The 24,165-nt window shown below is 46.2% G+C and overlaps 1 protein-coding gene across 2 annotated transcripts in view; it reads left to right on the top strand.

Annotated features, from left to right (window-relative positions):
- Nucleotides 1-24,165, top strand: part of ASTN1 (astrotactin 1) — a 219,908-nt gene that overhangs the window by 165,342 nt on the left and 30,401 nt on the right. For both annotated transcript variants that reach the window (XM_082229018.1, XM_082229017.1), the window contains exons 12-16: nt 5,424-5,590; nt 7,959-8,153; nt 8,905-9,032; nt 15,663-15,767; nt 16,899-17,087. In XM_082229018.1, the coding sequence (XP_082085144.1) occupies nt 5,424-5,590; nt 7,959-8,153; nt 8,905-9,032; nt 15,663-15,767; nt 16,899-17,087 (784 nt within the window). The remainder of the gene's footprint in view (nt 1-5,423; nt 5,591-7,958; nt 8,154-8,904; nt 9,033-15,662; nt 15,768-16,898; nt 17,088-24,165) is intronic.

Here is a 24,165-nt window from a genome sequence, read left to right as displayed (position 1 = left end):
GATTCTATGATTCTAAGAGACAGGGTTGGGTGAGCCACCAAAACATGAGGACACAACAAACAACCTCGATAAGTGGGAGCTCCATTTTCTTCTTGATTGGTGTGTTGCCTCCCTCAGCTGCTCCACTGAGCAAGTGCTTTTGCACATGCAAACCCAGCGTTCAGGGTGTTGAGGTTGGGATGTGGGGCCGAGGAGTTGTCTGCTCTGCCAGGTGTTTTGGTGAGAGGTAGGACTGCTCCCCCTGGAGTGAAGAAGGAAAGCTTTAGTGGGCCCTGCCTGCTCCTTCCACTAGGAGGAGTCATCCCTAAGAGGAATGTCATCAATCATTCCCCATAAACAGAAATTCATAGCAAGACATTTTTCTGGTCCTTGCTCTTTTTATCTCACTTTCTGTCACGCCCTGTGCCACAAGACTCAAGAGTAAGTTGAAATAAACAAACCACCAAAATAGAAGAACTCCCATTGCGAAAGCTAGCCAGGAATGTGCTTTTGCAAACTTCCCAGCTGAAAAGTTCAGAAAGTATTAGAGTGCAACCTCTGTTTGCATCCTTATTGTTCAAATTTGGACAAACGATTCTGTGGTCAAGAATGTGCACTCAGTTATTATTAGAGATGAGCAGAGCATATATGAAGCCCTTTGAATGCTCTCAACCACTGTGCAGATGCTTACCATTATTTCTTGACAGCTGCATGAGAAACAGAAATTCAGCAAGTGTGACTTACCTTACAGGTACTCTTCTGTGCCTTCCAGAGCTTCAGAAGCCTCTGATGGCAAGGGAGGCAGCAACACTCATATCAAGCTATTTCACTGTATTGTGTTATTGTTCTTAGCTAACGTTATAAATTGCCTTGAAAATAAATTTTATAAATAATCACAATACAAACAAACAAAAACAAACAAATATAAGGCCAAATTTCATAGGCCACAGTCAGTGGTGCCTTGATCTGTGGAGGATTCTGTCCTGAGACAGCTCTTCTTTTTTAAATTCCTTGTCCCCTGAAAGCTGAATGTGGGAGAGATTATGTGCACCCGTTGGAACAAGCAAGCCTTTCCTTAACTACCATGAAACCACAGAAAGTTCATGTGCCCCTATGATTAGTGGGAGAACTTCTGGCTGAGAATATGGCGGGTAGGTTCCATGCAGGCTTGGGCATCCCTATATTTATAAGTGAAGCTCCCACATGGGGTCGGGTCCTGACGACTTAATTCTCTGTCTCCAGAGTCCACTCCTCCTGCTGCCGCTGCCACTGTCTATCTACCAGCCCCCAATGCTCTGGAGGAGATGCTTGCTAACTGCTCTGTGGCAGATGTTCCCTTCCTCCACCTCCCCACCTGCTCTCACGCCCCCGCAGCCCATTTCACTGCACCCTTTTGCACAAGGACTCCCAGGAGAGATAGGTGGAAAGCAATCCATCTGCTTCAAACTGCGCCCGTGAAGCTGCTGCACATGTCCCATTGCTGATGCTCTTCCTCTGCACCTGCTCTGCACTGGGAGAGGCGTTGTGCCAAAGTCGGATGTGCGATGAATTGGGGGAGCGATCAGCAGGTGGAACACTTTCTGCACAGAGATCTCTGAAATGACTGCTGACAGGGCCACTGCTGACAGCAGCAGCATGAGCAGAAGGAGTGAGCAAGGAAGTGGAGGAGGGGAAGAGAATGTCCCCATTTAATTCCACCTCTGGCTTCACATGTTCAGGACATTTAATACATAGGTATGAATAAAATTGTGAAACACGTAAAAACACAGTTCATTCACTTACAACAAAACATATAATACAGTGGTACCTCGGGTTACATACGCTTCAGGTTACATATGCTTCAGGTTACAGACTCCGCTAACCCAGAAATATTACCTCAGGTTAAGAACTTTGCTTCAGGATGAGAACAGAAATCGTGCTCCGGTGGCGCAGCAGCAGCGGGAGGCCCCATTAGCTAAAGTGGTGCTTCAGGTTAAGAACAGTTTCAGGTTAGGTACAGATCTCCGGAACAAATTAAGTACTTAACCTGAGGTACCACTGTATGATGATCCATATATAAGATAAATCCACAAATAAAAACCTTAAGCAATTAATATAATCTCTTAAAGCAGCAGGAAAATGTCCTTAAATGGATTAATGTCTCTTTTGCAATTCTGACACATATAAGAGGCCCACAAGGACTTAAAAGTTTCCTGGTCTTGCTTTCCATCTCATGAATGCACAAAGGTGGTAAATTTTGCCACCACAGCCAAATGTTCTTTACAGTTAGTGCAACTTGAAAACAGCATACTTTGAGACATATTTTTGCTGTTGTCAAAAGCATGGGTGAGAATTTTGCAGTGTCCAATTGTTCTTGCACACCACATGCTTAACTGCATGTCATTCCCCATTTAAAGAGCAAATCTAATGTGCTTTCATATCACTGCTGACTTCATGGCTTCTCCTCACAATTTGGTTTCATTCCCCTTTTATTCTTCAAAGACTGTTTTCAAACCTGTTTCTTGTTTGGGATACTTGTCTGCAATGGCAAATGTGCAATTTTTGCTTTAGGTAAAAAAATAATCACAAACATTTGCAGTACCCTAATCATAGGAGGCAGAGTCTGAAAGGTTGTATCGCAGTTACAACTCCCAGGAAGCCAAACCCATGTATTCCCTCACAAAAACACACACCATATCCTTGAAGATGCTATTATCCTTGCTGATCAAGGCTTGCCTTGTCTGTGGGCCACTAATGCAGACTCAATGGTTTCAGAATGTGCAAGCGGAACTTATTATAACTTAACCCCAAGGCTCAGTGGCAGTCTGCAGAGCAAAGGCCACAGGGTACAATTCCTGACATCTCCAGGTTGGAGTGGGAAGGCTCCCTGTCCAAAACCCTGAAGAGCCACTGCCAGTCAGGATAGAATAAGACTCAGCTAGATGGAGCAGTCATGTGACTCCATCAGCATAAGGCAGCTTCTGGTGTGTTGGAGGTATTAGTATGATATAGAACAAGGCATCTGGTATATACATCCTTGTAATCAGAATAGAAGGGACATGGGTGGCGCTGTGGGTTAAACCACAGAGCCTAGGACTTGCTGATCATAAGGTCGGCGGTTCAAATCCCTGTGATGCGGTGAGCTCCCATTGCTCGGTCCCTGTTCCTGCCAACCTAGCAGTTCGAAAGCACGTCAAAGTACAAGTAGATAAATAGGTACCGCTCTGGTGGGAAGGTAAACGGCATTTCCATGCGCTGCTCTGGTTCACTAGAAGCGGCTTAGTCATGCTGGCCACATGATCCGGAAGCTGTCTGCGGACAAACACCGGCTCCCTCAGCCAATAAAACGAGTTGAGCGCTGCAACCCCAGAGTCAGTCACGACTGGACCTAATGGTCAGGGGTCCCTTTACCTTTTTAATCAGAATAGTTGATGTACACTTTGCACAAGTTTTAAACCTTATTTCCATCTGAAGAAAATAATGAGGCTATAGGGAAGTAGCAGGGGGTGGCAACAAAGCAGAAGAACGTGTAAGGGGGTGACCCCCACCAGTGTAGTTGCAGATGTTGTAGTGTAGCAAACACATGCTTTGCTGCTGAATGGTGCAGGTTACAAGGGAAAGTGCAGGGAGCATCGCACTGAGGCACTGTTGCCTTTTTATTGCTTATGCTACACGAACTTGAGGCACAACCCACTAGCAAATACCTGCCCCTGGTCCATGTAAAAGAGTGGGAGCTACAGAAGAGCATGACAGTAAATGGTTCCTGCTAATGGCCACAAAGGAATCAAATCAATTTGAGGGAGGGAGGCACGCGCGCACACACACACACGCAGACGTACCTCACTTGCCCACCCACTCCCAACTTTCTTGCACATCTGGTCAGACAGATGGGAAGCCAATGAGATGGGGATGGGTGCTGGGCAGGGTCCCCCGGCTCCTCATTTGCCTGTTTGCCATCATCCTGAACATCTGGGCTTGCTCATCAAGTGCCAGCATCGTAAAAACACCTAAAGTGCTCTCGTGCTTCAGTGTTCCAGCTGGCACTGGAGGGGGAAGTGCGACATGGGGCAGGATGAGAGCCTAGTGAGCCCACAGGGGGCCGTTTGTTTTGGAAATTGCAGAATTAGTGTCAGCAAGCAACCTGTGACTTGTTGTGTGAGCTTCAGTCACCAGGACTGTGAGGGGGAAATCATTTCAGGAACAAATCCTCTGTTAACACCTCATGAGCCAAAATACATGAAGAAGGATAGAGAGCAGCCCGTGACTTTTTCCACCGTGTGCCTCAAAGGGCTCCATTTGAAAGAAGAACCTTCTTGACAGTATTTTCTCTGAGCTGGATAGCTCTTTAACTCACTGCATTCCAAGTTGTTCTTGTGTTCCGTATCTCAATCCAAAAACTGAAACGAATTGGAAAGCCTAGGGAAACAGTCCCTGGATAACTGGGGGCTCCTGATTCAGTTGCTTAGATGTCTGACCATGGAGGTAGCACCATGACCATTTTCTCAAGTAACCAGAGATGGATGCAGTTCAGAGTTCACTGCAAGCACATTGTTCGCCTAAAAACAACTGAAGTCAGTTAAAGGTACAACTCTCTCGTCAGTCTGCAGAGGCACAATCCCTGCAGGAACCTGAGTCCATCCTGAATCCAGCCGTGTGTGTGTGTGTGTGTGTGTGTACGTGCGCATGCACACATAGAGATACTTCCTCACATCTAGTGCATCCAATAGTTCCCGGGTAACTATGAAGAAAGCAGTCGCCTGGATGAGGGTGATGATGAATGGGGTGATTGCCTATTCACCCACCGAATAGAGGAGCACTTCCTCGGGATTGCACTGAGGCTAAAGAAGACACAGTGCCCCCAAGTTAGAGGAGATAGGAAGACTTAGCAAGAAGAAGAAGTGTTAAAACAGTTGAAGTGAGAAATAATGGAAGAGAGCAAGCTACTCAGTCACATCAAATGAGAGAAAAGGGCCAATAGTTGCAGGTATTATTACAAAGATGAAAGCTATGAGATTTTACAACTGAGATTAGGAATGTAACACTAAGGTTATGAGCCTGGAGTGTGAATGGTATTGTGGAATTATCTAGTAGAAAGAATGTGGGAGAGGAGGAGCAGGAGGAAGGGTGGGGGAAAGCAGAATCGGTTCCAAGAAATGAGAATCAAGGAAATAGCAGAGAAGACACTGCAGATCTTGCCACTGATTCAAACAAAAGAGAAATAGTAGGGTTCTAATTGAGTTTTTCTCACTAAACATGGTGCCTTGAACTGCCCAGATGGGAGATGCAGCGAAGTTTGTTTTTGTACGGTTGTTGTTGGAAGGCAGCCAGCGGAGGTGCGATTATGCTGTTGCGTGCCATTAACACAATTTTGTGTCGAGCGAAGCAGAAAGCAAGAGCTCTGCAATCTCCCACCTCCTGTGTGTGGCTAAGCTGGTTTGTGCTGTTGTGCTTTCTTGTCATGCTAGTGTCCGCCTGGCCTCAGCCCCATGAAAGATGGCACTGGCTGCTACGATCGCCACATTGGTGTGGACTGTTCGGACGGATTCAATGGTGGCTGCGAGCAGCTGTGCCTGCAGCAGATGGTGCCTTTGCCAGAAGATCCTGTTCTGTACAATATCCTTATGTTCTGTGGGTGAGTTCCACAAACGTCTTTAGTATCTTCCAGGAATGTGGAACATCTTTTGTTGAACTTTTTGTGTGTGTTTGTAAGTCTGGCTGTGCTTATTTTTCTTTTCTCGGTATTAAATGCACCATTTATAGCTGCTATGCTGCTAATCTACACTTCAAACTCCCTTGGTAGCACTCAGTTAGTCCTGGCTTTCTCTTCAAAACAATAAGCTAGTGGTTATTCCATAGTAATGCTGAGCATCCAAAGTAGCTCTGAGTAACATGTCTCTCTAGCACAAAGATTTTCACTTCTGCAACAAGGCTTTCCCCCTCTCCTCTCCTGACATGCTCCCTAAATCTCTTCTGGGTCTCCCCCAACCCTCCAGAGAAGGGCACGGGGTGCACACAGGAGGAAGGGGGGGGGGGAGTCCCATTGCACAAAAGCAAATCCTTGTCCTGATGGGGCATGTTAGTTGGCTACTGCCCATAGTCCTTAATTAAGAAGTTGAAATAATGATGATACGGTAGCAATACACTTTGCTGTACAGAGTGTGTTCATTTGGTGAAATAACTGAATCTTGCAATGGCAGGGAAGGCTGGGTCACACCTTAAATATGCTGGGATCTCCTTGGAAGAATTCCCAGGAATTGGGAAGAGCCCGTTTCCCTCTTTCCATTCTGTTCACTGTGCCCCATGTTCTGCCATAAACGCTATAAGCAGGAAAAATCCTAAAATTTTCTAAGAATGATTTGGCAAATATTGCCTGTCTCCTCCCGCACCCCTGCCTTCTTGCAGCTACTGAGGTGCCTGGGTGCATTGATCAAGAAAACAGGGGAATCTCACTGAGGGCATACCATGGTATAGAGCAGGGCTTCCCAAACTTGGGTCCTCAGCTGTTTTTGAACTACAACTCCCATCATCCCTAGCTAGAGGACTAGTCATCAGGGATGATGGGGATTGTAGTCCAAAAGCAGCTGGAGACCCATGTTTGGGAAGCCCTGGTCTAGAGGATTCCTTTTCCTGCTGTGATTCAATCAAAGTTGAAGCATGTTGAGATCCTGCAAGGGGCGGCAAGAGACACGGCCTGAAAAATAGCAAATTGTGAAAGCTCTGTGGCCTGAACAAAATTCAGAAATTTAATAAATTAGAAGAATGGTGCTTGCTAATTTATCAGCACTGCTCTGGAAATTAGATTTAGTAATCTGGAATGCCAAAATCCAGGAGAATAGTTGGGAGGAGTAATTTCATACGTATCCTTACCTGTATAGTTCTGAGATGAGTGGGTTGCTTTCTACCTGTCAGAGGTATGGGAGTGACTCCCTCAGTCAGAGAGGCTGGAGTGAGTTATAAATAACACCTCATTAGGATGCGTCATTTTAGGAGGTGAAATTTATTCACTGAGGGGTCTTTTAAATATGGTTTATGATGTGAGGAATTCAAATTTGCTATTATGTGATTGGACAACATTTAGCTTGGTAAGTCTACGTTTGATTAACAAGCAAATAAACACACACTTTGTTTACAGAGCAAAACTAAATTACCGTATTTTTTGCACCATAACACTCACTTTTTTCCTCCTAGAAAGTAAGGGGAAATGTCTGTGCGTGTTATGGAGGAAATGCCTACGGGTGGCATGCCTACAGATTTTCCTCCTCTAAAAACTACGTGCGTGTTATGGTCGGGTGCGTGTTATAGAGCAAAAAATACGGGTATATAAATTTAACCAAAATTCCCAAGTCATGTTACAACTTTTTAGCTCCTTTCATTTTTTGGGAATTTGAAAGTCAAAAAATTTGACACACCCTAATACCTCACGCATTTCTTTCCTAAACTTTTTTCAACATTTCATAGTAGACAGTTTGCCCGCCTCTATCAATCTTTCCAATGCAACATGCTGGAAGAGCTGTGATTGAGTGTTTTGGTGTGCATTCTAAGTTTCATTCTCACTTCACATGAGGCAAAAGTGAGGTCCATGTGAACTGATCATGCATCTTAGGACCAGTGCTTTTCTCTGGGAGTATGCAAAGGTATGCAGTAATGGGGCCTTTTTTCTAGAAGAAAAGCACTGGTTTGGACATGCCCTGGAATCATCTGCCTCATGCAGGAGTTTCTTAGCACACAAGTCAGTGTGGAAAGGGTTTGCTGGAGACGTACTGCTGAGTTAGACCTATAGTGTTAACCTTTCTCACTCTCTAGCTGAATAGCATGATTTCATTTCTGAGATCGTTGGAGAGATCCTCCGACACAGTGTCTCAGAACAGCGTTGCAGCAGCAAATTACTTGTGCATGGGTTCTTCTATTGTCAAAAGTACGCTTCCAGAGCCAGGCATCTTCCCTTCTACAGCTCTCACAGCAAGATGTAACTGTGTCCCTTGCATTCCCTCCCACGGCAGATGCATCGAAGATTACAAGCTAGGCATAGATGGTCGATCATGCCAGTTAATCTCAGAGTCGTGTCCAGAGGGTGGCGACTGTGAAGAGAGCCGGGAGCTGCCCATGAACCAAACTCTCTTTGGGGAGATGTTCTATGGTTACAACAATCAAACCCGGGAGGTGGCACCTGGGCAGGTGCTGAAGGGGACGTTCAGGTGATGGATAAAGGCTTGCTGTTCTTTTAGTTGCCTATGCAGCGGTATCCGTGTGTGTTGTGCTTTTACAGCATACGCAAAACTGCAAAAAGGGGCTGCCTCTCAGTTCTTAGAATATGCAGCTTCACAAAGGAGAGGGGAGTGAGAGAAGAGAGGGGTGGGAGGGAGGCAAATGTAGCAAGATGAGTGTCTTAGCCAGAGCAGGGCAGTTGCCCATAATTAGACAAGCTTCTGGAGGAGTTCTGATGGGCAGAATAAGAATGGAGGCTGCGTATAAGAAACGTTTTAGGGAAAGAGCAATTTCCAGCGGAGAAGCGGAAACAGGAATGTTTAACCTCCCACCCCCACCTGGTCTCTGCTCTAGCTGTTCTTCCTCAAGCATTGACACCACCACAAAAGAGGAGCTCATCTTCAATCAGAGAGCAGTCGGCGGGGCAGAGTTTTGCCCACTTGTTTGCAGGATGACATATTCATGGCCTGCTTGTTGCTGGTAGTGGCAATTCTCTTGGGATGGTGTAAGGTGGTGGCAGTGAGGTCAACGTGGCCCTGGAGGTGTGCATTCACCAACCTCACCCATCCCTGTGAATGGAGTGTTGGCACTGCCAGGAGGACAGTGAGAGAGCTGGTTTGACATGGGTTGCTTCATCCATGCTCTTGTAGAGAGGGCTGCGTTTCTCTTCTCAGCGTCCTTTGAAGCAACCTTTCTTGTTGTTTTGCAGATTCTGAACTTGTCTCTCTTGGGTTTTTCCAGGCAGAATAACTTTGCCCGTGGTTTGGAGCAGCAGTTGCCAGATGGGCTGGTGTTGGCCACCGTTCCACTAGAGAACCAGTGCCAAGAGGAGCTCTCTGAGCCTACCCCTGACCCAGATTTCCTTACCGGTGAGTAATCCCAGCCAGAGTTCTTCCGTGTCCATCCAGCCCCTTGTCTAGTCTCAAAAGCTGCACAGGGCAGTATCAAGTTACTTCTTAAAATTTTGTTGTGGGCAATTTTGAGAATAGTGCAGGTGAGAAAGCAGCCAAGAAAGGTAGCAAAACATAATAACTACATCAGATATGCCTCTTGAGAAATTTTATTTCATTGCTTCTTACCTTTGGACACCCTTTTCTTGAAGTAGGTAATATGGATAAGTGTAAGGGCAATATGATTTGAGTGGGTGTTCAGTGGGTCTGTAGGAGAGAGATTCTATGCTCTTTTTGCTGATTGCATAAAACTTCAATAAAATGTAAATAATTAAAGAAACTGCTCTGCAGATGGTGCATGAGAAATGCTTGTTGGTCATTGACCGTATTAAAGATATTTGATTTGATTTGATTTGGTGCATGAAAAAGGAAGTAGTTTGATTCCTGCTGGCTGATCATAAGGTTTTTTATTGTTTTTTTAAAAAGGAAATAAATGCTTGATTTTATTTACCAGTCCAAGCAGATCAGGCGTTACTCCGAATGTGCACCAGGGAGCAGAAGTGCTGAGTAAGGAGGTTCTCTGTTTTTTCCATAATCACTTCAGAGACGAGATAGGCACTTTAATGTGGTCAGGACCTGAATGTGCTGAAGTAAATAGCAATTCAAAGGTACCAGGGCCTTCTCCGTTCTTCCAGGTATTCCGGAGGGGGCCTGTGTCAACCTCAAAGCCTAGGTACAGGTGGTGACCATTTTCTGTAAGTCCAATTGATGTGTGACCACCACCACACGGGTCCTTTTGGACCTGAAAGAGGGCAGGAAGGGGGTATAGCGAGGATGGGGTGGGCTTATGCATGCTCTGCCAATATGCATGGGACCAGGAACAGAGCCCCCACCTGTTGCAGCACTCCTAAGGAGAGGGAACCTGTTAACTGCATGGAAATCTGTTGCTTTCACAAAGACTGTAAGAACCATAGGACCCAGGGGAGTGCAGGTGGTCTGACTTGTTGTAAGGTGGCTCCCTATGTTCCGTGTGGTGGTTGCCTTGTAACTTGCAGGCTGGACCTGAAGTTTGAGTGGGTTGGCAGCCTAATTCTGCCCTATTCCAGTTTTGCTAGCAGTCACAGGTCCATTCCATCCCATTTTGTCATATTTTTTTGAAATATCATACTGAAAGTGCACATTTCAATTCTACACATTTTTAACACACTTTTTATATGAAATGCATAGCTTGCTGTGACTTGCTTGCAAAGCATTTTGAGGATAAAATCGCTCGCATCCACTGGGATCACAAGCTCATTGTTACAACAGTTGAATCTCAAGGGGTGTCCAGAGCACTTTCTAGTCTTGTTGTGTTGGATGAATCAGAGAATCGTAGAACTGTAATGTTGGAAAGGTTCCTAAGGGTTATCTAGTCCAACCCCCTACAATGAAGGAATCTCAGCTGAGTTTCAGTTTGTAAGGCTTGAGATGTAGACAAGGAGCTTGGGTCAGTCAAGGCAGCCACTTGTTCTCTGAACCCTTGCACCTCTTGGCGATTAAAGCCTCCTACCAAGTGGGGGACGCGGGTGGCGCTGTGGTCTAAACCACAGAGCCTAGGGCTTGCTGATCAGAAGGTCAGCAGTTCGAATCCCCACGATGGGGTGAGCTCCCGTCGCTTGGTCCCTTCCCCTGCCAACCTAGGAGTTCGAAATCACGACAAAGTGCAAGTAGATAAATAGGTACCGCTCCGGCGAGAAGGTAAACGGCATTTTCGTGCGCTGCTCTGGTTCACCAGAAGCGGCTTAGTCATGCTGGCCACATGACCTGGAAGCTGTCTGCGGACAAACGCCGAGTGAGATGAGCGTGCAATCCCAGAGTCGTCCGTGACTGGACCTAATGGTCAGGGGTCCCTTTACCTTTACCAAGTGGGGGTAAACCCTGCCTGCTTGAAGGAGGCAGTGGTAAAACCACTCCTCAAGAAGCATTATGTATTTTGTGCTCTCATTTTTATGTTGTGAACTGCCCTGTGATCTTTGGATGAAAGGTGGCATATGATGATGATAATAATAATAATAATAATAATAATAATAATAATAATAATAATAATAATAATAATAATGTTTTCATATATCGTCTTTTTCAAGTGCAATAATACCTTATCTCCTATCATGTTCCTCTTATCAGTCAGAGCACACTGCTTCAAAAACAACTGCCGCTACAAATTAGTAGGCATGAGATAATGAAATGAACCGGTGCAAGAACAGTGCAATAAGATCTTGCTCCTGAGGAAGGCAGCACTTGAAATCCCGTAGGATGTACTGTAATGAAGGCTTTGTTTCTGTGCATGATTTTGGAGCTTTAGCTCCCCTATCCTCCTGGTGGGTGTGCATACATAGTAGACCAGGTACTGAAGGAGTCAGTGCTTCTGGAGAATGTAAGGGGATAGCTCCAGAAGGTGTGGCATTCGGCAACTTGCCATACAACCCTGCCGCAAGGGGCTACTTTGGAGGAGAGGCTGAGCTGTTTTATGGGTGAGGGCCAGAGGGGGCTCTGTGGAATGAATGTGGCGGCTCCCCGTTCAACACTGGCTCGAGGGACAGAGCATTGCCACTCACCATCCAGCCCCTTTCTCCTCCCTTGCAGCTGGCATTCAGAAGCTCCCGAGTGCCTATGCCCACACCCCTTGGCATGGGTTGAGGCTGTGCCTGCCCCTTGGGAGCCCATGGGAAATGGCCAGCCTGCTGTGTGTGGAAGACAGCTCATTAAAAACGCAATTAGTGGAGAAATTAACGTGGTGGGGCCATGCCTTTGGGACAGGCCTCTCAGGAAAAGTGGGGGGGGGGCAGAGAGTAGGGGGGAGGCTTGTTATCTTCAGAAGTAGAGACCGGGCTTCAGAAAAGAAACAAGCACAAGCAAGCTCCTTTCAAGTTGTGTTTTTAATTACCGTAGAGTTGCTGACCCACAGACCTTCCTTTAGTATAATTAGTGCTTCTCTTCCACCTCCACACCTTCCAGCCTCTCGCGCTGCCTCCCACTCACCCCTCTTCCCGCTCCTGCCCCACACCTGCCTCTGTATTTCTTGCAGCCTGAAGCAACATTTAATTAGGCATATTCTTGAATTAAGTGCTTTAACCAGTTTGGCTGCTTGAAAGCTGCTGGGCTGCCGTTGCCCAGGAAATTGGGCGAAGGTGACCGGCCGTTATGTAGCACATTAATTGCTTTGCTTGCCCAGGAAAGGAGGTTGGTTAAGTCCAAAAGGTAAGCATTCTCCCAGGGGAGCAGCAGGGGGGAAAGCATAACAGCCAACTAAAGAGGACTCGCAGTGAGATACAGAAATCAGATTTGAGAATGTTGCCGTTTTTAATGAACCGTGGGGGCCTCACGTGTGCTTTTTTTCTGATGGTACTCACCAGTTCACAGTACCAGCACCTCCCCACCACCACAGAGATGCTCAGCCACATGGGGAGCCACAAAGGCATGAGCAAAGCCCCAGTGGAGCCTGACTGCTGTCGTCACACCCCCAGGGCTGGCTGGAGTGCACGAGTCCCACTCCCAGAAGAGCGTGAGAGTGAGTGGCACATGACGTGTGTCCTACTTCCCCCACTGTGCCCTGTGCCCTGCTGCTGGCTGTGTGCGTCCTGCTTGCCTAGCGTGTGATGGACGGGGCGGGAGCCGTCAGTGAGTACTGGCACCTTTTTTTCTAGAAAAAAAGGCAGTGAGCCTCACTCTGAGAAACCCAAGCACTGCAAGTCAGGTTCTAGGGCACTGCAGGTTCTATGTGCACAAGACCCATTCAAATGGAAAACGTCTGAGCATGCCTCCAGACCCAGCAGCTTCACAGAGGGAGAATTTATGCAGGGAGGCAGGAACAAGGAGCAGCAGCAGAGAAGAGGCAGGGAATGGGTTAAAAATGGCCACAATTTTTAATTGGTAATAGTCATGGGGAGCTGGCACGGCATGGGGCAAGAATCCGCCCACTGATGAAAGACATCACTCATGATCTGTTAGGTAAAGGTAAAGGGACCCCTGACCATTAGGTCCAGTCGTGGCCGACTCTGGGGTTGCAGCACTCATCTCGCTTTATTGGCCGAGGGAGCCGGCGTACAGCTTTCAGGTCATGTGGCCAGCATGACTAAGCCGCTTCTGGCGAACCAGAGCAGTGCACGGAAACGCCTTTTACCTTCCTGCCAGAGCGGTACCTATTTATCTACTTGCACTTTGATGTGCTTTTGAACTGCTAGGTTGGCAGGAGCAGGGACCGAGCGATGGGAGCTCACTCCATCGCAGGGATTCAAACCGCCAACCTTCTGATCGGCAAGTCCTAGGCTCTGTGGTTTAACCCACAATGCCACCCACATCCCTTTTTAGCCTGTCCCTAAGAGATCACTTTCTGAAGCCTTTGTTCACATAAGCAAGCAGACACACCCTGGCAGAAATGGTTTGGTATCTTTTGAGTCTCAATAGTGCACAGAGTGGCCCTATAAGTGCTGGTTCTGGGGGGGGGGGGGGGAGAGGGAAAAAAGAGTTAGATAAAATCACTATAAATTGTTGTGGTTTTTCAGACGTTTAATCTGAAATCGAGCTGAGTTTGAATTTGTTGGTGTCTCTGGTAACTTCTCTCTCTTCCATCATGGATGTTGGCAAATTGGATTTTAAAAAGGCAAAATAATATTAGAATTGGAGCTGTCAAAAATGCACAAGGGAAACTGTGTTTTAATGCTCAGGAACCTGGCAAAGTTTTTGCAGATTTTTATATTACAGATGTATGCTCTTTATTATTTTATTACTACTCTTGCTGAATGTTGTAGCCATTGGATAGAACAATAAATTTATATATAATAATTGGTTTAAACCCAGCTCTGCTATGAGGAAGGCAAAAACCACACAATCCCAGGCCAATTTGGGCCCTGTGTAAAATTCCTCCTCAGCCCCATTAACAAGAAACCAGCATCCAAGGAAAGCTGGTGGGTGGACAAGTCACGGGGGCAGGAGAACCGGTGAAGCAGCAGTCTGGGCTCCTGTTTATAGCTCGTCCACAGATCAAAGGAGAGTAAGTCTTCACTCTGGTCTGGAAGTCCACCCTGGTGGCCAGCCTCGGCTGCTGATTGGCTCTCAGAGCTGGCCTAGCTCCTGCTCTGCAGTGATGCCGCCAACCTGGAAATCAAGCAATGCTCTGCTGCCTTGCCTTGCCAGGAGCGCAATCTGGCCTGCCACAGAGATGTCAGCAAGCTTGGACTTCATATAGTTGCTGGATACAGTTGAATATGAATTAGGTGGGCCCCAAGAGTGGCTTTTGACTGGAGACCAATTTATACATTTAGCACAATCACAGTGTGGGGGGGGGGGAGAGGGGGGGTTCTGAGCAGAGGTGATGTGCTTATGTCCAAGCTTATATCTGAAACGCCCTGCTCCCATATATGAACCTGCGTGGGAAGAGGGCCATTTCGTGGCTGCTCCCAGACTCTGGAACTCGCTCCCTGGAGAAGCCAGACTGGCTCCTTCCTTGTTGTCCTTCCTCAGGCAGGTGAAGACCTGCTTGTTCCAATGGGCTTTTGGGAGCTGATTGCTTTTAATGAAAGGGCTGGTGCTGTGCTGTTTTTGCTGCCGTTATTGGTATGGTTTTAATAGATTTTATGCATGTCTGTGGTTTAAGTTCTATCAATGTTTAATAGTTGCTTAATGCTTCCCCCCTTATGTTTTTAGCTGTTCATATTATGTATGTAAGCCGCATTAAGTCCTTGTCAGGGAAAAAGGCTGGGTATAAATAAACAAAACAAAAAAAGGCAAAAAACAAAACAGAGACATCACCTTGCCAACAAAGGTCCATATAGTTAAAGCTATGGTTTTCCCAGTAGTAATGTATGGAAGTGAGAGCTGGACCATAAAGAAGGCTGATCGCCAAAGAATTGATGCTTTTGAATTATGGTGCTGGAGGAGACTCTTGAGAGTCCCATGGACTGCAAGAAGATCAAACCTCTCCATTCTGAAGGAAATCAGCCCTGAGTGCTCACTGGAAGGACAGATCCTGAAGCTGAGGCTCCAATACTTTGGCCACCTCATAAGAAGAGAAGACTCCCTGGAAAAGACCCTGATGTTGGGAAAGATGGAGGGCACAAGGAGAAGGGGACGACAGAGGACGAGATGGTTGGACAGTGTTCTCGAAGCTACCAGCATGAGTTTGACCAAACTGCGGGAGGCAGAGGAGGACAGAGGTGCCTGGCGTGCTCTGGTCCATGGGGTCATGAAGAGTCGAACACGACTAAACAACTAAACAACAACAGGATGATATTGATGCGTTCTAAATACTTCATCCTTGAGGGGCAGCAAGGAGGGCGTCATCCCTGTCCATCAAAAAGCAGCTGCCTTCTCAGCAACCTAGAATCAAGTCTTCTTGGCATGCTTATTTCCTAATGGAAGTGGTGTGGGGCAATTTAAACTTGTAAACCTCCACCCGGGACAGTCTAGGGGGGAAACTTTACTTCTTGTTTCTGCTGAATGTGCAAACCAAATCACATAATGGGGCCAAATCTGAAATTCAGGAGAGTTGGGTGGGTGCTTTTGTGCTTGTCTGCTGATTTTCTGTGCCTCCCCCAGTGACAAAGCCAAGCTTACCTGTTGTTTTGGTCACAGGGATGGTGAACTTCAGTGAGGTGTCTGGATACCCTCTGCTGCAACACTGGAAAGTGCGCTCCGTCATGTACCATGCCCAGCTCAACCAGCTGACCATCTCCCAAGGTAAGTGCTGCTTAGCCCAGTGAGTGGGGTGGATTGTGGTCTGCCACACTGCCTGAGACCCAGGAGGTGGAACTTGGGAGTTTCTTGTCACAACAGTTAATTAAATTATGGAATTGACTACCAGAATATGCGGCGGGAGCAAGAAGTTTGGATCACTTTTGAAAAATGGATGCACTCATGGAGGAGAGGTTCTTTAAGTTGTTTCAGGGCTCCTTTCGGTGTGGGAAGAGATGAATAAATTTAATAAAGTAGCAAGCTAAAGGAACTATTCAATATTGGTGCTGTGTACCCTCCATGTACAGAAGTGGGACACCTCTGAGTGTCGGGCACCAGAGAGAGACGATGGAAAGGGGCTGTTGAAGGTTCCCATACCTTCTCTGAGCTACTAAGAACAGCAGTCGCTGTCTTAGCAAACTCATCAGCAGATCTCTTTGGAGGTTTGCCTTTTGTGGCCCTTTCAGATCTGCGTACTAGATGCAAGTCTTCTGCACTCATCTCCTCCTACTTAGGAGAAAAATGGCCAATGGTGAACAGTAGTTCTTCCAGTTCAGTGTCAGACGCATCAGATGGTCTGACTGAGTCCTTTGCGCTCTTGTAGTCTGCTGTGTCATCACTGTCACTGACAACAGCAGCAGCAGCAGCGCTGCCCACTGAGCTGGAATCCGAACTCTGATCATCATCCTCAGCTTCCTCTTCTACCTCTTCATCATCTGCTTTTTTCACATCATCTTCATCCTCCTCTGAGTGACTCTGGAAAATTCCCACATTCCCCCCCCCCACTTAGGATTGTACTCAACACTCTTTGTGAACCTAATGGACTTAGAGTCAGTCATGAATACCCTGTATGCACCTTTTTCGTACCCCATGAACAAACCATGTGCCCCACGCTTCCCAAGCTTGCTGCTCTGTGGGGTGTGGACCCACATGTCAGAACCAAAGATTCTCATGTGCTTGACGTGAGGTTTCTTACCAAACAGTTTTCACACCTTGCTTGTGAGCTTCCAAAGTATCTCGTCCATTTTGGAGCAGAGAGTCCCTTGGTTTTCAAGGAGAGGTTTCTCCTGCATGCTTTGTATTTCTCTCCCTCCACCTTCAACCTGCCCCTGAATTGCAGCTTGTTGTGCTTTGCAGCTTTTGGCAATGCCCTCCATTCTCTAGATGGAGCCACATCCCGAGGAGATTTTGTGGCCTTGCTGGACCAGTTTGGCAACCACTTTATACAAGAAGCTGTCTATGGCTTTGAAGAGTCATGCTCTATCTGGTATCCCAACAAGCAAGTCCAAAAACAGCTCTGGCTGGAATATGAAGATATCAGCAAAGGTAGGGGCCGTGATGGTCATTATCTTTTTAAAAACATACACCACGTAACTGCGGAGATAATCAGTGGTCTGCTAATGTGATAGAATTGGGTTGACACTATTCCACTGTCAGAAAAATTCTGCACTTGGAATAATTTATGCCTATTGCATCATTTGCAAAAGGTTGCTTAATCTGCACAATAAATTTTGATTGCAGTGTTTGTGTTTTAGTGGCTCTCAGGGGTTGTAAAGAATATGAGAGGAAGGGAAACAGTTGAAGGGCAGAAAGTAATTGGGCTGTGGTGCTGTGCAGGGTGGAGGAAAAGGCGAGGGAATGAACAATATCTGAACATTTCAATAGGCCCTGTCCTGTAAATGGACTACTTTCCTTTCATATATTTCCCTTACCATTTTGTGTTCTAGAAACTTAGGGTTTGTTTGTTTTTTTAAAAAGTAGAAATTCCCAATGATGCTATAAGAGACCACATTCCAGACTGCAACTTGATTTGCAGAATATGGTCAGGCACGCCATGGCAGACAGGGAATTAGAGAGCAGTAGGACTGTCAGGGAGCAGTGATGTTGATGCTACTTCCTTCTGAAAGACGAATGGCTCAGTGATGAATGGGATGGTGCCGTCCACAAAGGGTGCCTTGGTGACCTTGTGTTAAAAGCTTTGTGTCTCAATGTTTCAGCGGTAAAATGGCGGCCATGTCACTGGGCTGTCTTTCACAGAGCTTATGCATTAAAAGATTTAGGTGCTTTGTTGTAAGTGAGCAGCCAAATACTTTCAGACAAGTGGTGAGGCTGTTTTTCTATAAACAAAACGAAAAGAAACAGTAAGCCCACAAGTAAGCTTAGAGGCTAAATTTTGGGGATAGCACCCAAAGCCAAAATTGCATATAGTCAAAACACATTGGGTGCAATGGAAGGAGGGATTGCCAAAGCTTTTTTTCTTCCTGGGTGCCTGTCCCCTTACCACTCCTTTTATTTATTTATTTTTCAATTGCCAAGCACGTGAAGCTGAATACACTCAAGTTAAATGTGCATAAGTTGTGAGTGTGCTGTTTTGTGGATTTTGTAGCCAGAGCTCTTTGGGACGTTTTTAGTGCTGTGTAGCTAATTTTGCAAAGGACGCGGGTGGCGCTGTGGGTAAAACCTCAGTGCCTAGGACTTGCCAATCGTATGGCTGACAGTTCGGATCCCCGCGGCGGGTCCCAGCTCCTGCCCACCTAGCAGTTCGAAAGCACTCTTAAGTGCAAGTAGATAAATAGGGACCGCTTTATAGCGGGAAGGTAAACGGCGTTTCCGTGTGCTGCGCTGGCTCGCCAGAAGCCACGCGACCCGGAAGTGTCTTCGGACGGCGCCGGCTCCCGGCCTCTAGAGCGAAATGAGCACGCAACCCTAGAGTCGGACACGACTGGCCTGTACGGGCAGGGGTACCTTTACCTTTACCTTTAGCTAATTTTGCATAATGCCAAATGACAGTTTGGCTGAAATCCTGTACTAACTCACTTTGGTGACACACATAGGCTTGCAGTGCTCAAGGAGTATGTAAATTGGGTGTCTAGAGGGGGGCACTGCAAAAATGATTTCCTTTTTTGTGTTTTGGGGTAGAAGGTATTTTTTGTTTCCTAGTTAAGCTTACAGGGAGTTGGAGGCATCTGTGTTACCTTGCTTTGATCTCCCCCCACTCCCCCAAGGCCAGCCAGGAGGCTGTTGATTGGAATAGTTGCCTCTGCTAGAAAGTTTGAGTCTTGCAGCCATTTGATGGGTTAATAAGCTCACTATGCCATTTACTATAAAGCAAGTTCTTGTTCTGTACTGTATGTTTTCTCCCTGTGGAGCCAATGGCATTGTGGTTATGTATAGAGACAGGCTTAGTGAGTGTAGTTGTGGTTGTTGTGATCTGGCATTAACAAAAGTACATTTGGGCAATTATAAAGTGGTTTCTTTTTTGCTAACTGATTTTGCCTCCTTTTGGAATTGTGTGTGTTTCTTTTGTTCAGGTAAATGCCTATGTACTAAATTCAGTACTTGGCTGCTTAGTCCCCTGCTACTGAGCTGTTGAACTTTTAGCCCAAGGATGACGTAACAACTTGGAACAGCCTTTATCAAGCTTACGTCCCCAGATAAATGTTGGACTACAACTCCCATCACCCCTAGCCAGCGGGACCAGTGGTCAAGGATGATGGGAGTTGTAGTCCAACAATACCTGCGGACTCAAAGTTGAGAAAGGCTACCTTGGAATCTTAGGGATGTCTGATGACCTGGGCTAGAAGGGGTGGTCATGGCCACCCTATTTGTAGGGTAGGCAGCTGCTGAATATTTGGCAACTGCTGAGTCATCAGTTATGTGTTGCAGTTTGGGGGCATCGCCTTCACAGACACACACACACACACACACACACACACACACACACCCCTCTTAGGGGCCCATATGCAGCTTGCAGGCCACAGGCTAATCATTCCTGATTTAAGCTAAGAATAGCTGAACAAATGTAAACCAGTGGGCTTCAGCTTTCTTAAGCAGGCTCTCCAGTCGCAGTCAGTTGCTGGGAACAACATTTGTCGTTCCTGGCCAGACCTTGCTGCTTCTTGCTTCTCATATCACCCCTTAACCTCCTCTTCTCCAGGCTAAACATGCCCAGCTCCCTTAGCCGTTCCTCATAAGGCATCGTTTCCAGGCCTTTGACCATTTTGGTTGCCCTCCTCTGGACACGTTCCAGTTTGTCAGTGTCCTTCTTGAACTGTGGTGCCCAGAACTGGACACAGTACTCCAGGTGAGGTCTGACCAGAGCAGAATACAGTGGCACTATTACTTCCCTTGATCTAGATGCTATACTCCTATTGATGCAGCCCAGAATTGCATTGGCTTTTTTAGCTGCCGCGTCACACTGTTGCCTCATGTCAAGTTTGTGGTCAACCAAGACTCCTAGATCCTTTTCACATGTACTTCTTTCAAGCCAGGTGTCACCCATCTTGTATTTGTGCCTCTCATTTTTTTTGCCCAAGTGCAATACTTTACATTTCTCCCTGTTAAAGTTCATCTTGTTTGTTTTGGCCCAGTTCTCTAATCTGTCAATCGTTTTGAAGTGTGATCCTGTCCTCTGGCGTGTTAGCCACCCCTCCCAGTTTGGTGCCATCTGCAAATTTGATGAAGGATGAGTACAAGATGCCAACCAACCAACTTGGGGACTCCACTCTGGATTTGTGTAGGGTATACTTCCCAGCCCTCCCTCCTCCCAAATGTATCCCGCAAGGCAGAAGAGGTTTAGGATAAGAGGTTTCCTTCTCCTGGTAGGCTACCTTCCCAGGTTGACAATGTTAGTATTTCGCGCCTCTGATGCTGCAGATAAATCACATGCCTGTCTGGGAAGAGTGAAGGAACGGAAGACAGTCTTATGTCTTCTGATGTATTAGCTATTGCACTGTACTTTTGCTTTTACTTGTCCCTGTTCTTCTCTTGGAGCTGGAGAGAGGAGACTCTATGATTCTTTTGTCTGTACATAGTGTGTAAATAAATACGTAGATTAGCTCTACGATGTCTCACGCTTCTTGCTGTGTTATGCAAGAAGATTAGTGTGCATATATCATTTGATATATGTCGCTGAAGCGCACTGGAGAAGAAGGGAAATGCCTTTTCCAGCGCATACCAGAGGATGCTCGGAGTTCAGGGGCTGCAGGGCACCCCAGGGTGTTTTCTAACAGACAAGCCCCATAAAAGGGTGCTACAGTGCTCTTGTGCAGCACTTATTCATAGCTTGGGGAGGCGCACTGGGTGCCACACTGTGAGGGTGGCACTTACTGTGGGGCCTGCAGTCTGCCCGAGCCACGCATCTCTCCTGGGAATGACGTGGGGGCTCGGGTGCCTGCAGGTTTTGCGCTACCCAAAACGGCAGTGTGGGGCTTGCATCTGCCCCCCGCCTCCCCCAAGCTGCTCTACAGCTTGGGGGACTCCTTACAGGCTCTGCAGTGCTTGAAAAAGCAACACAGGCCTGCAGGGCGCCGGAGTGGAACATAGCTTGTGCACTGGGATTCTGGCGCATCCTGCCTCGCCCCCTTGTGCTGCACATGTGCCACCCCAGGCGTCCAAACCGGCTAGCTACACCGTTGGGCCTTGCAGAGGAGAATGGGCCCAAGAGATCGGACCCTTTTTTCCTAAACTCACACAGAAAACCCCTAGGAATGACTCTTGTGGCAGCTTCTGCCGTCCCAAGAGATCGGACCCTTTTTCCCTAAACTCACACACAAAACCCCTAGGAATGGCTCTTGTGGCAGCCTCTGCCGTTTCCACCATTCTGGTGGTTAAAATCTTGTTAAGCCTCAGGAAATACTTTGGCTTATTTTCCTTCTACGTACTTTTCTTTTTCTTTCTTTTTTTCTTTTTAATAATCCGATTTCTAAAGACATGGTAAATCCAATTGATTGCTGGCTTACCTGCAGAGGGGGGAAAAGGAGAGTGATCCTGCATTGCACTGAGGTGGATTTGATGAGTTATCCCCAGTGACACTTATTTCTGTGATTTTTGGATGTCACAGGGACACCTTGGAACAGGGACAAATCAATGTAAAGCATTACACACGACTGCAAGGGAACCAGGTAGTGCTGTTTGCCAAGAAGGATTTAAGGGCTGTAGCGACTAACAAATTGAACATGATTCAACAGTACGGTACTGCGGCAAAGTGCCATTCTAAATTTATTAACAGAAGAGGGATCTTCTCGCTTAGACTCTGGAAATCTACAACTACTGGGCTTAGCAGTGCTAAAGTTTTCTTTGATCCACTGTCTTCACTTCTGGGCACCAGTAGTGGAATTAGAAGTGGGGGTGATTGGGGAACCCTTCCAGGGCCAGCACAGTCGCAGCTCAATTGTCAGGGTGGGCACCACAATACCAAGGGCTGCAGACTCTCGGACCAATGCAGTCTTGAGGCTTAAATGCTCAAAGCATTTACTACTGCTCTATGCCAGCTGCTCAGGCTTTCTGTTTGCTTCCTGGCCTAGTCGAGCGCTCATGGGGACCTTTAAAGCCCTTAACCATTAAGTCTTAATGGTTTAGAACCAGGTTACCTAGCACACCAGCATTGCATGGGCCTGTGAGAGATTTGAGATCAGTTACAGAGGCCAGCAGGGCCCCACGGCTAGAGAACTCCCCATGGCTTGCCTCTTGAGCTGCCCAGTCAATGCTCAGTCTGCAGGTCACTTGCAGCTGCTTCTCTTACTCAAGAGCTAATTTGGCAGACGCAGTTCCTGTGACCCAAAATGCACATTACACAAAATTGCACTTATCTGAGCACGAGGAATTAGTACCCAAACCTCGCTATACACACCACACATTCAGATATCCAAACACTAAACCTGCACATGGTCCTCTAAACAAATAAGCAGTCTTGAAGAAGCAGGACTTTGTTGTGTTTTGTTGGCACACAGCAACTGCTTCATCAGAAACCATAGCTGGAAGGAAGGGGGTGGGTCAGACAAATAAGAGAGCATTTTCCCCTTCCTTGTTTGGCTTTTGTAATGTGTCAGAGGGTTTTCCCAGGTGGGGTTTTTTGGTCATCTGGAGGTGTTATTTTTTTTTTTTTGTCATTTGGGGGTCAAAATTCCATGGTTAGAAAATTTCCCATGGGAATCAAGGGAAATTGTTAACCCAATATGTGAATGCTTGCCTAACAAGCCATTTCCTGAAAATGCATTGTATTTGGATGGGGACAGCTGTGTGTATTTTCTTTATTTTAATTTTTGAATTAAATTTCCATATTACACTTCATCCAAGGATCACATGGTATTACCGTGTTGCATTGGGGGTGCACAGATCCAAATCCTGACTTTCCTAATTTATTTATTAGATTTATATACCGCCCTTCATTATAAGATATCAGGGTGGTAAAATACAGGATAAAAACATGAAAATAAGTAAAACAAAACAGCAAAACAATAACCCCCCCCAAAGCTCGCTGAGTGATCGTGGGGCCCTTTATCCAAGCTAACCTACCTAACAATATTTTTGTGAATGATAAATATGAAGGAATCCATATATACTAGTGCTGTGTGTGCAGAAAATTTCTCTTGCATGTTTTCATGTATCCCCCATCCATCAATGGGAAAAGAAATTGCATTTCAAAAAAATCATAGGGGGAGAGAGAACTTTGGTGAAATTTTCAAGGGTTGGGATGCAGGACTTTTGTGTGTGTTTATCTTCCTTAGTTTCAAGGTGGGCGAGGAGTGATTCCTTCATTCTATAAATCATCTCTCTGATTGTCTGCCCTCCGCAGCCTTCCTTGCCTTCCTTGAAAATGCCATGACATCCTCAATTGGGCTTCGCTGTAAGGGCAAAAAGGCAGGACGGCTTCCCCCTGCGCACCTGGCAGCTGCTCGCTGTTATTTCTTTAAGTGAACTCTTTTTCTTTTTTTTAGTTAAAAAGAAATCATTGTAGTATGTAAAAGGTAAAATGAAGGACTTCCTTTAAAAACATAATAAGTGAGTGCATTAATGTCATGCATTTGACAACTAGTCTTCCTGCACTTCAATTAAAGCTCAAGGGATGACATTGGGAAGGGTCTCCTCCCATGAGCTCTTGTTGTTTTTTAATAATAGAGTTTTATTAGGGCTTTTCAAAATACAATAAGAGAAAATATTAAAGAGAATAAAGAGAGAGAGAAAGATTTTAAAAAGGGCTTCCAACTATCCATCTGTCAGTTATATACTGTGCTTTTTTCTAGGGGGACGCATAACCCTATACATTTTGTGAAACTAAGTTTGGCCTCATTGAGGGGCAGTATTTCAATATGAGTAGGAAAAGGAGAGTACCCCTAAACATTTTTTTTCTTTAGAAAAAAAGCACTGGTTATATTTACAATAATTCTTCAAAATAGTGAAATGTTCAATCTAGACTAATATTCAGCTATTCCTCTCTCTGCTAGATATTTTTCCAGTCTTCAATCCAGGGCCCTCCAGTTCATTCATTTCTTTTGATGCAAGAAGTCCAAAGAAAATTCTCCAATTGTGCTAATCTATAAAAATCGACAAGAGTTTCTCTCCAGTCCAACATCACAGCATTACCTCCAATGTTAGGAAACCTTCAACCCTCCTCCTTTATTTC

This window comes from Podarcis vaucheri (assembly GCF_965113315.1).
Source record: "Podarcis vaucheri genome assembly, chromosome: 6".
Lineage (NCBI taxonomy): Eukaryota > Metazoa > Chordata > Lepidosauria > Squamata > Lacertidae > Podarcis > Podarcis vaucheri.
This window is presented reverse-complemented; position numbering and strand designations above follow the sequence as displayed.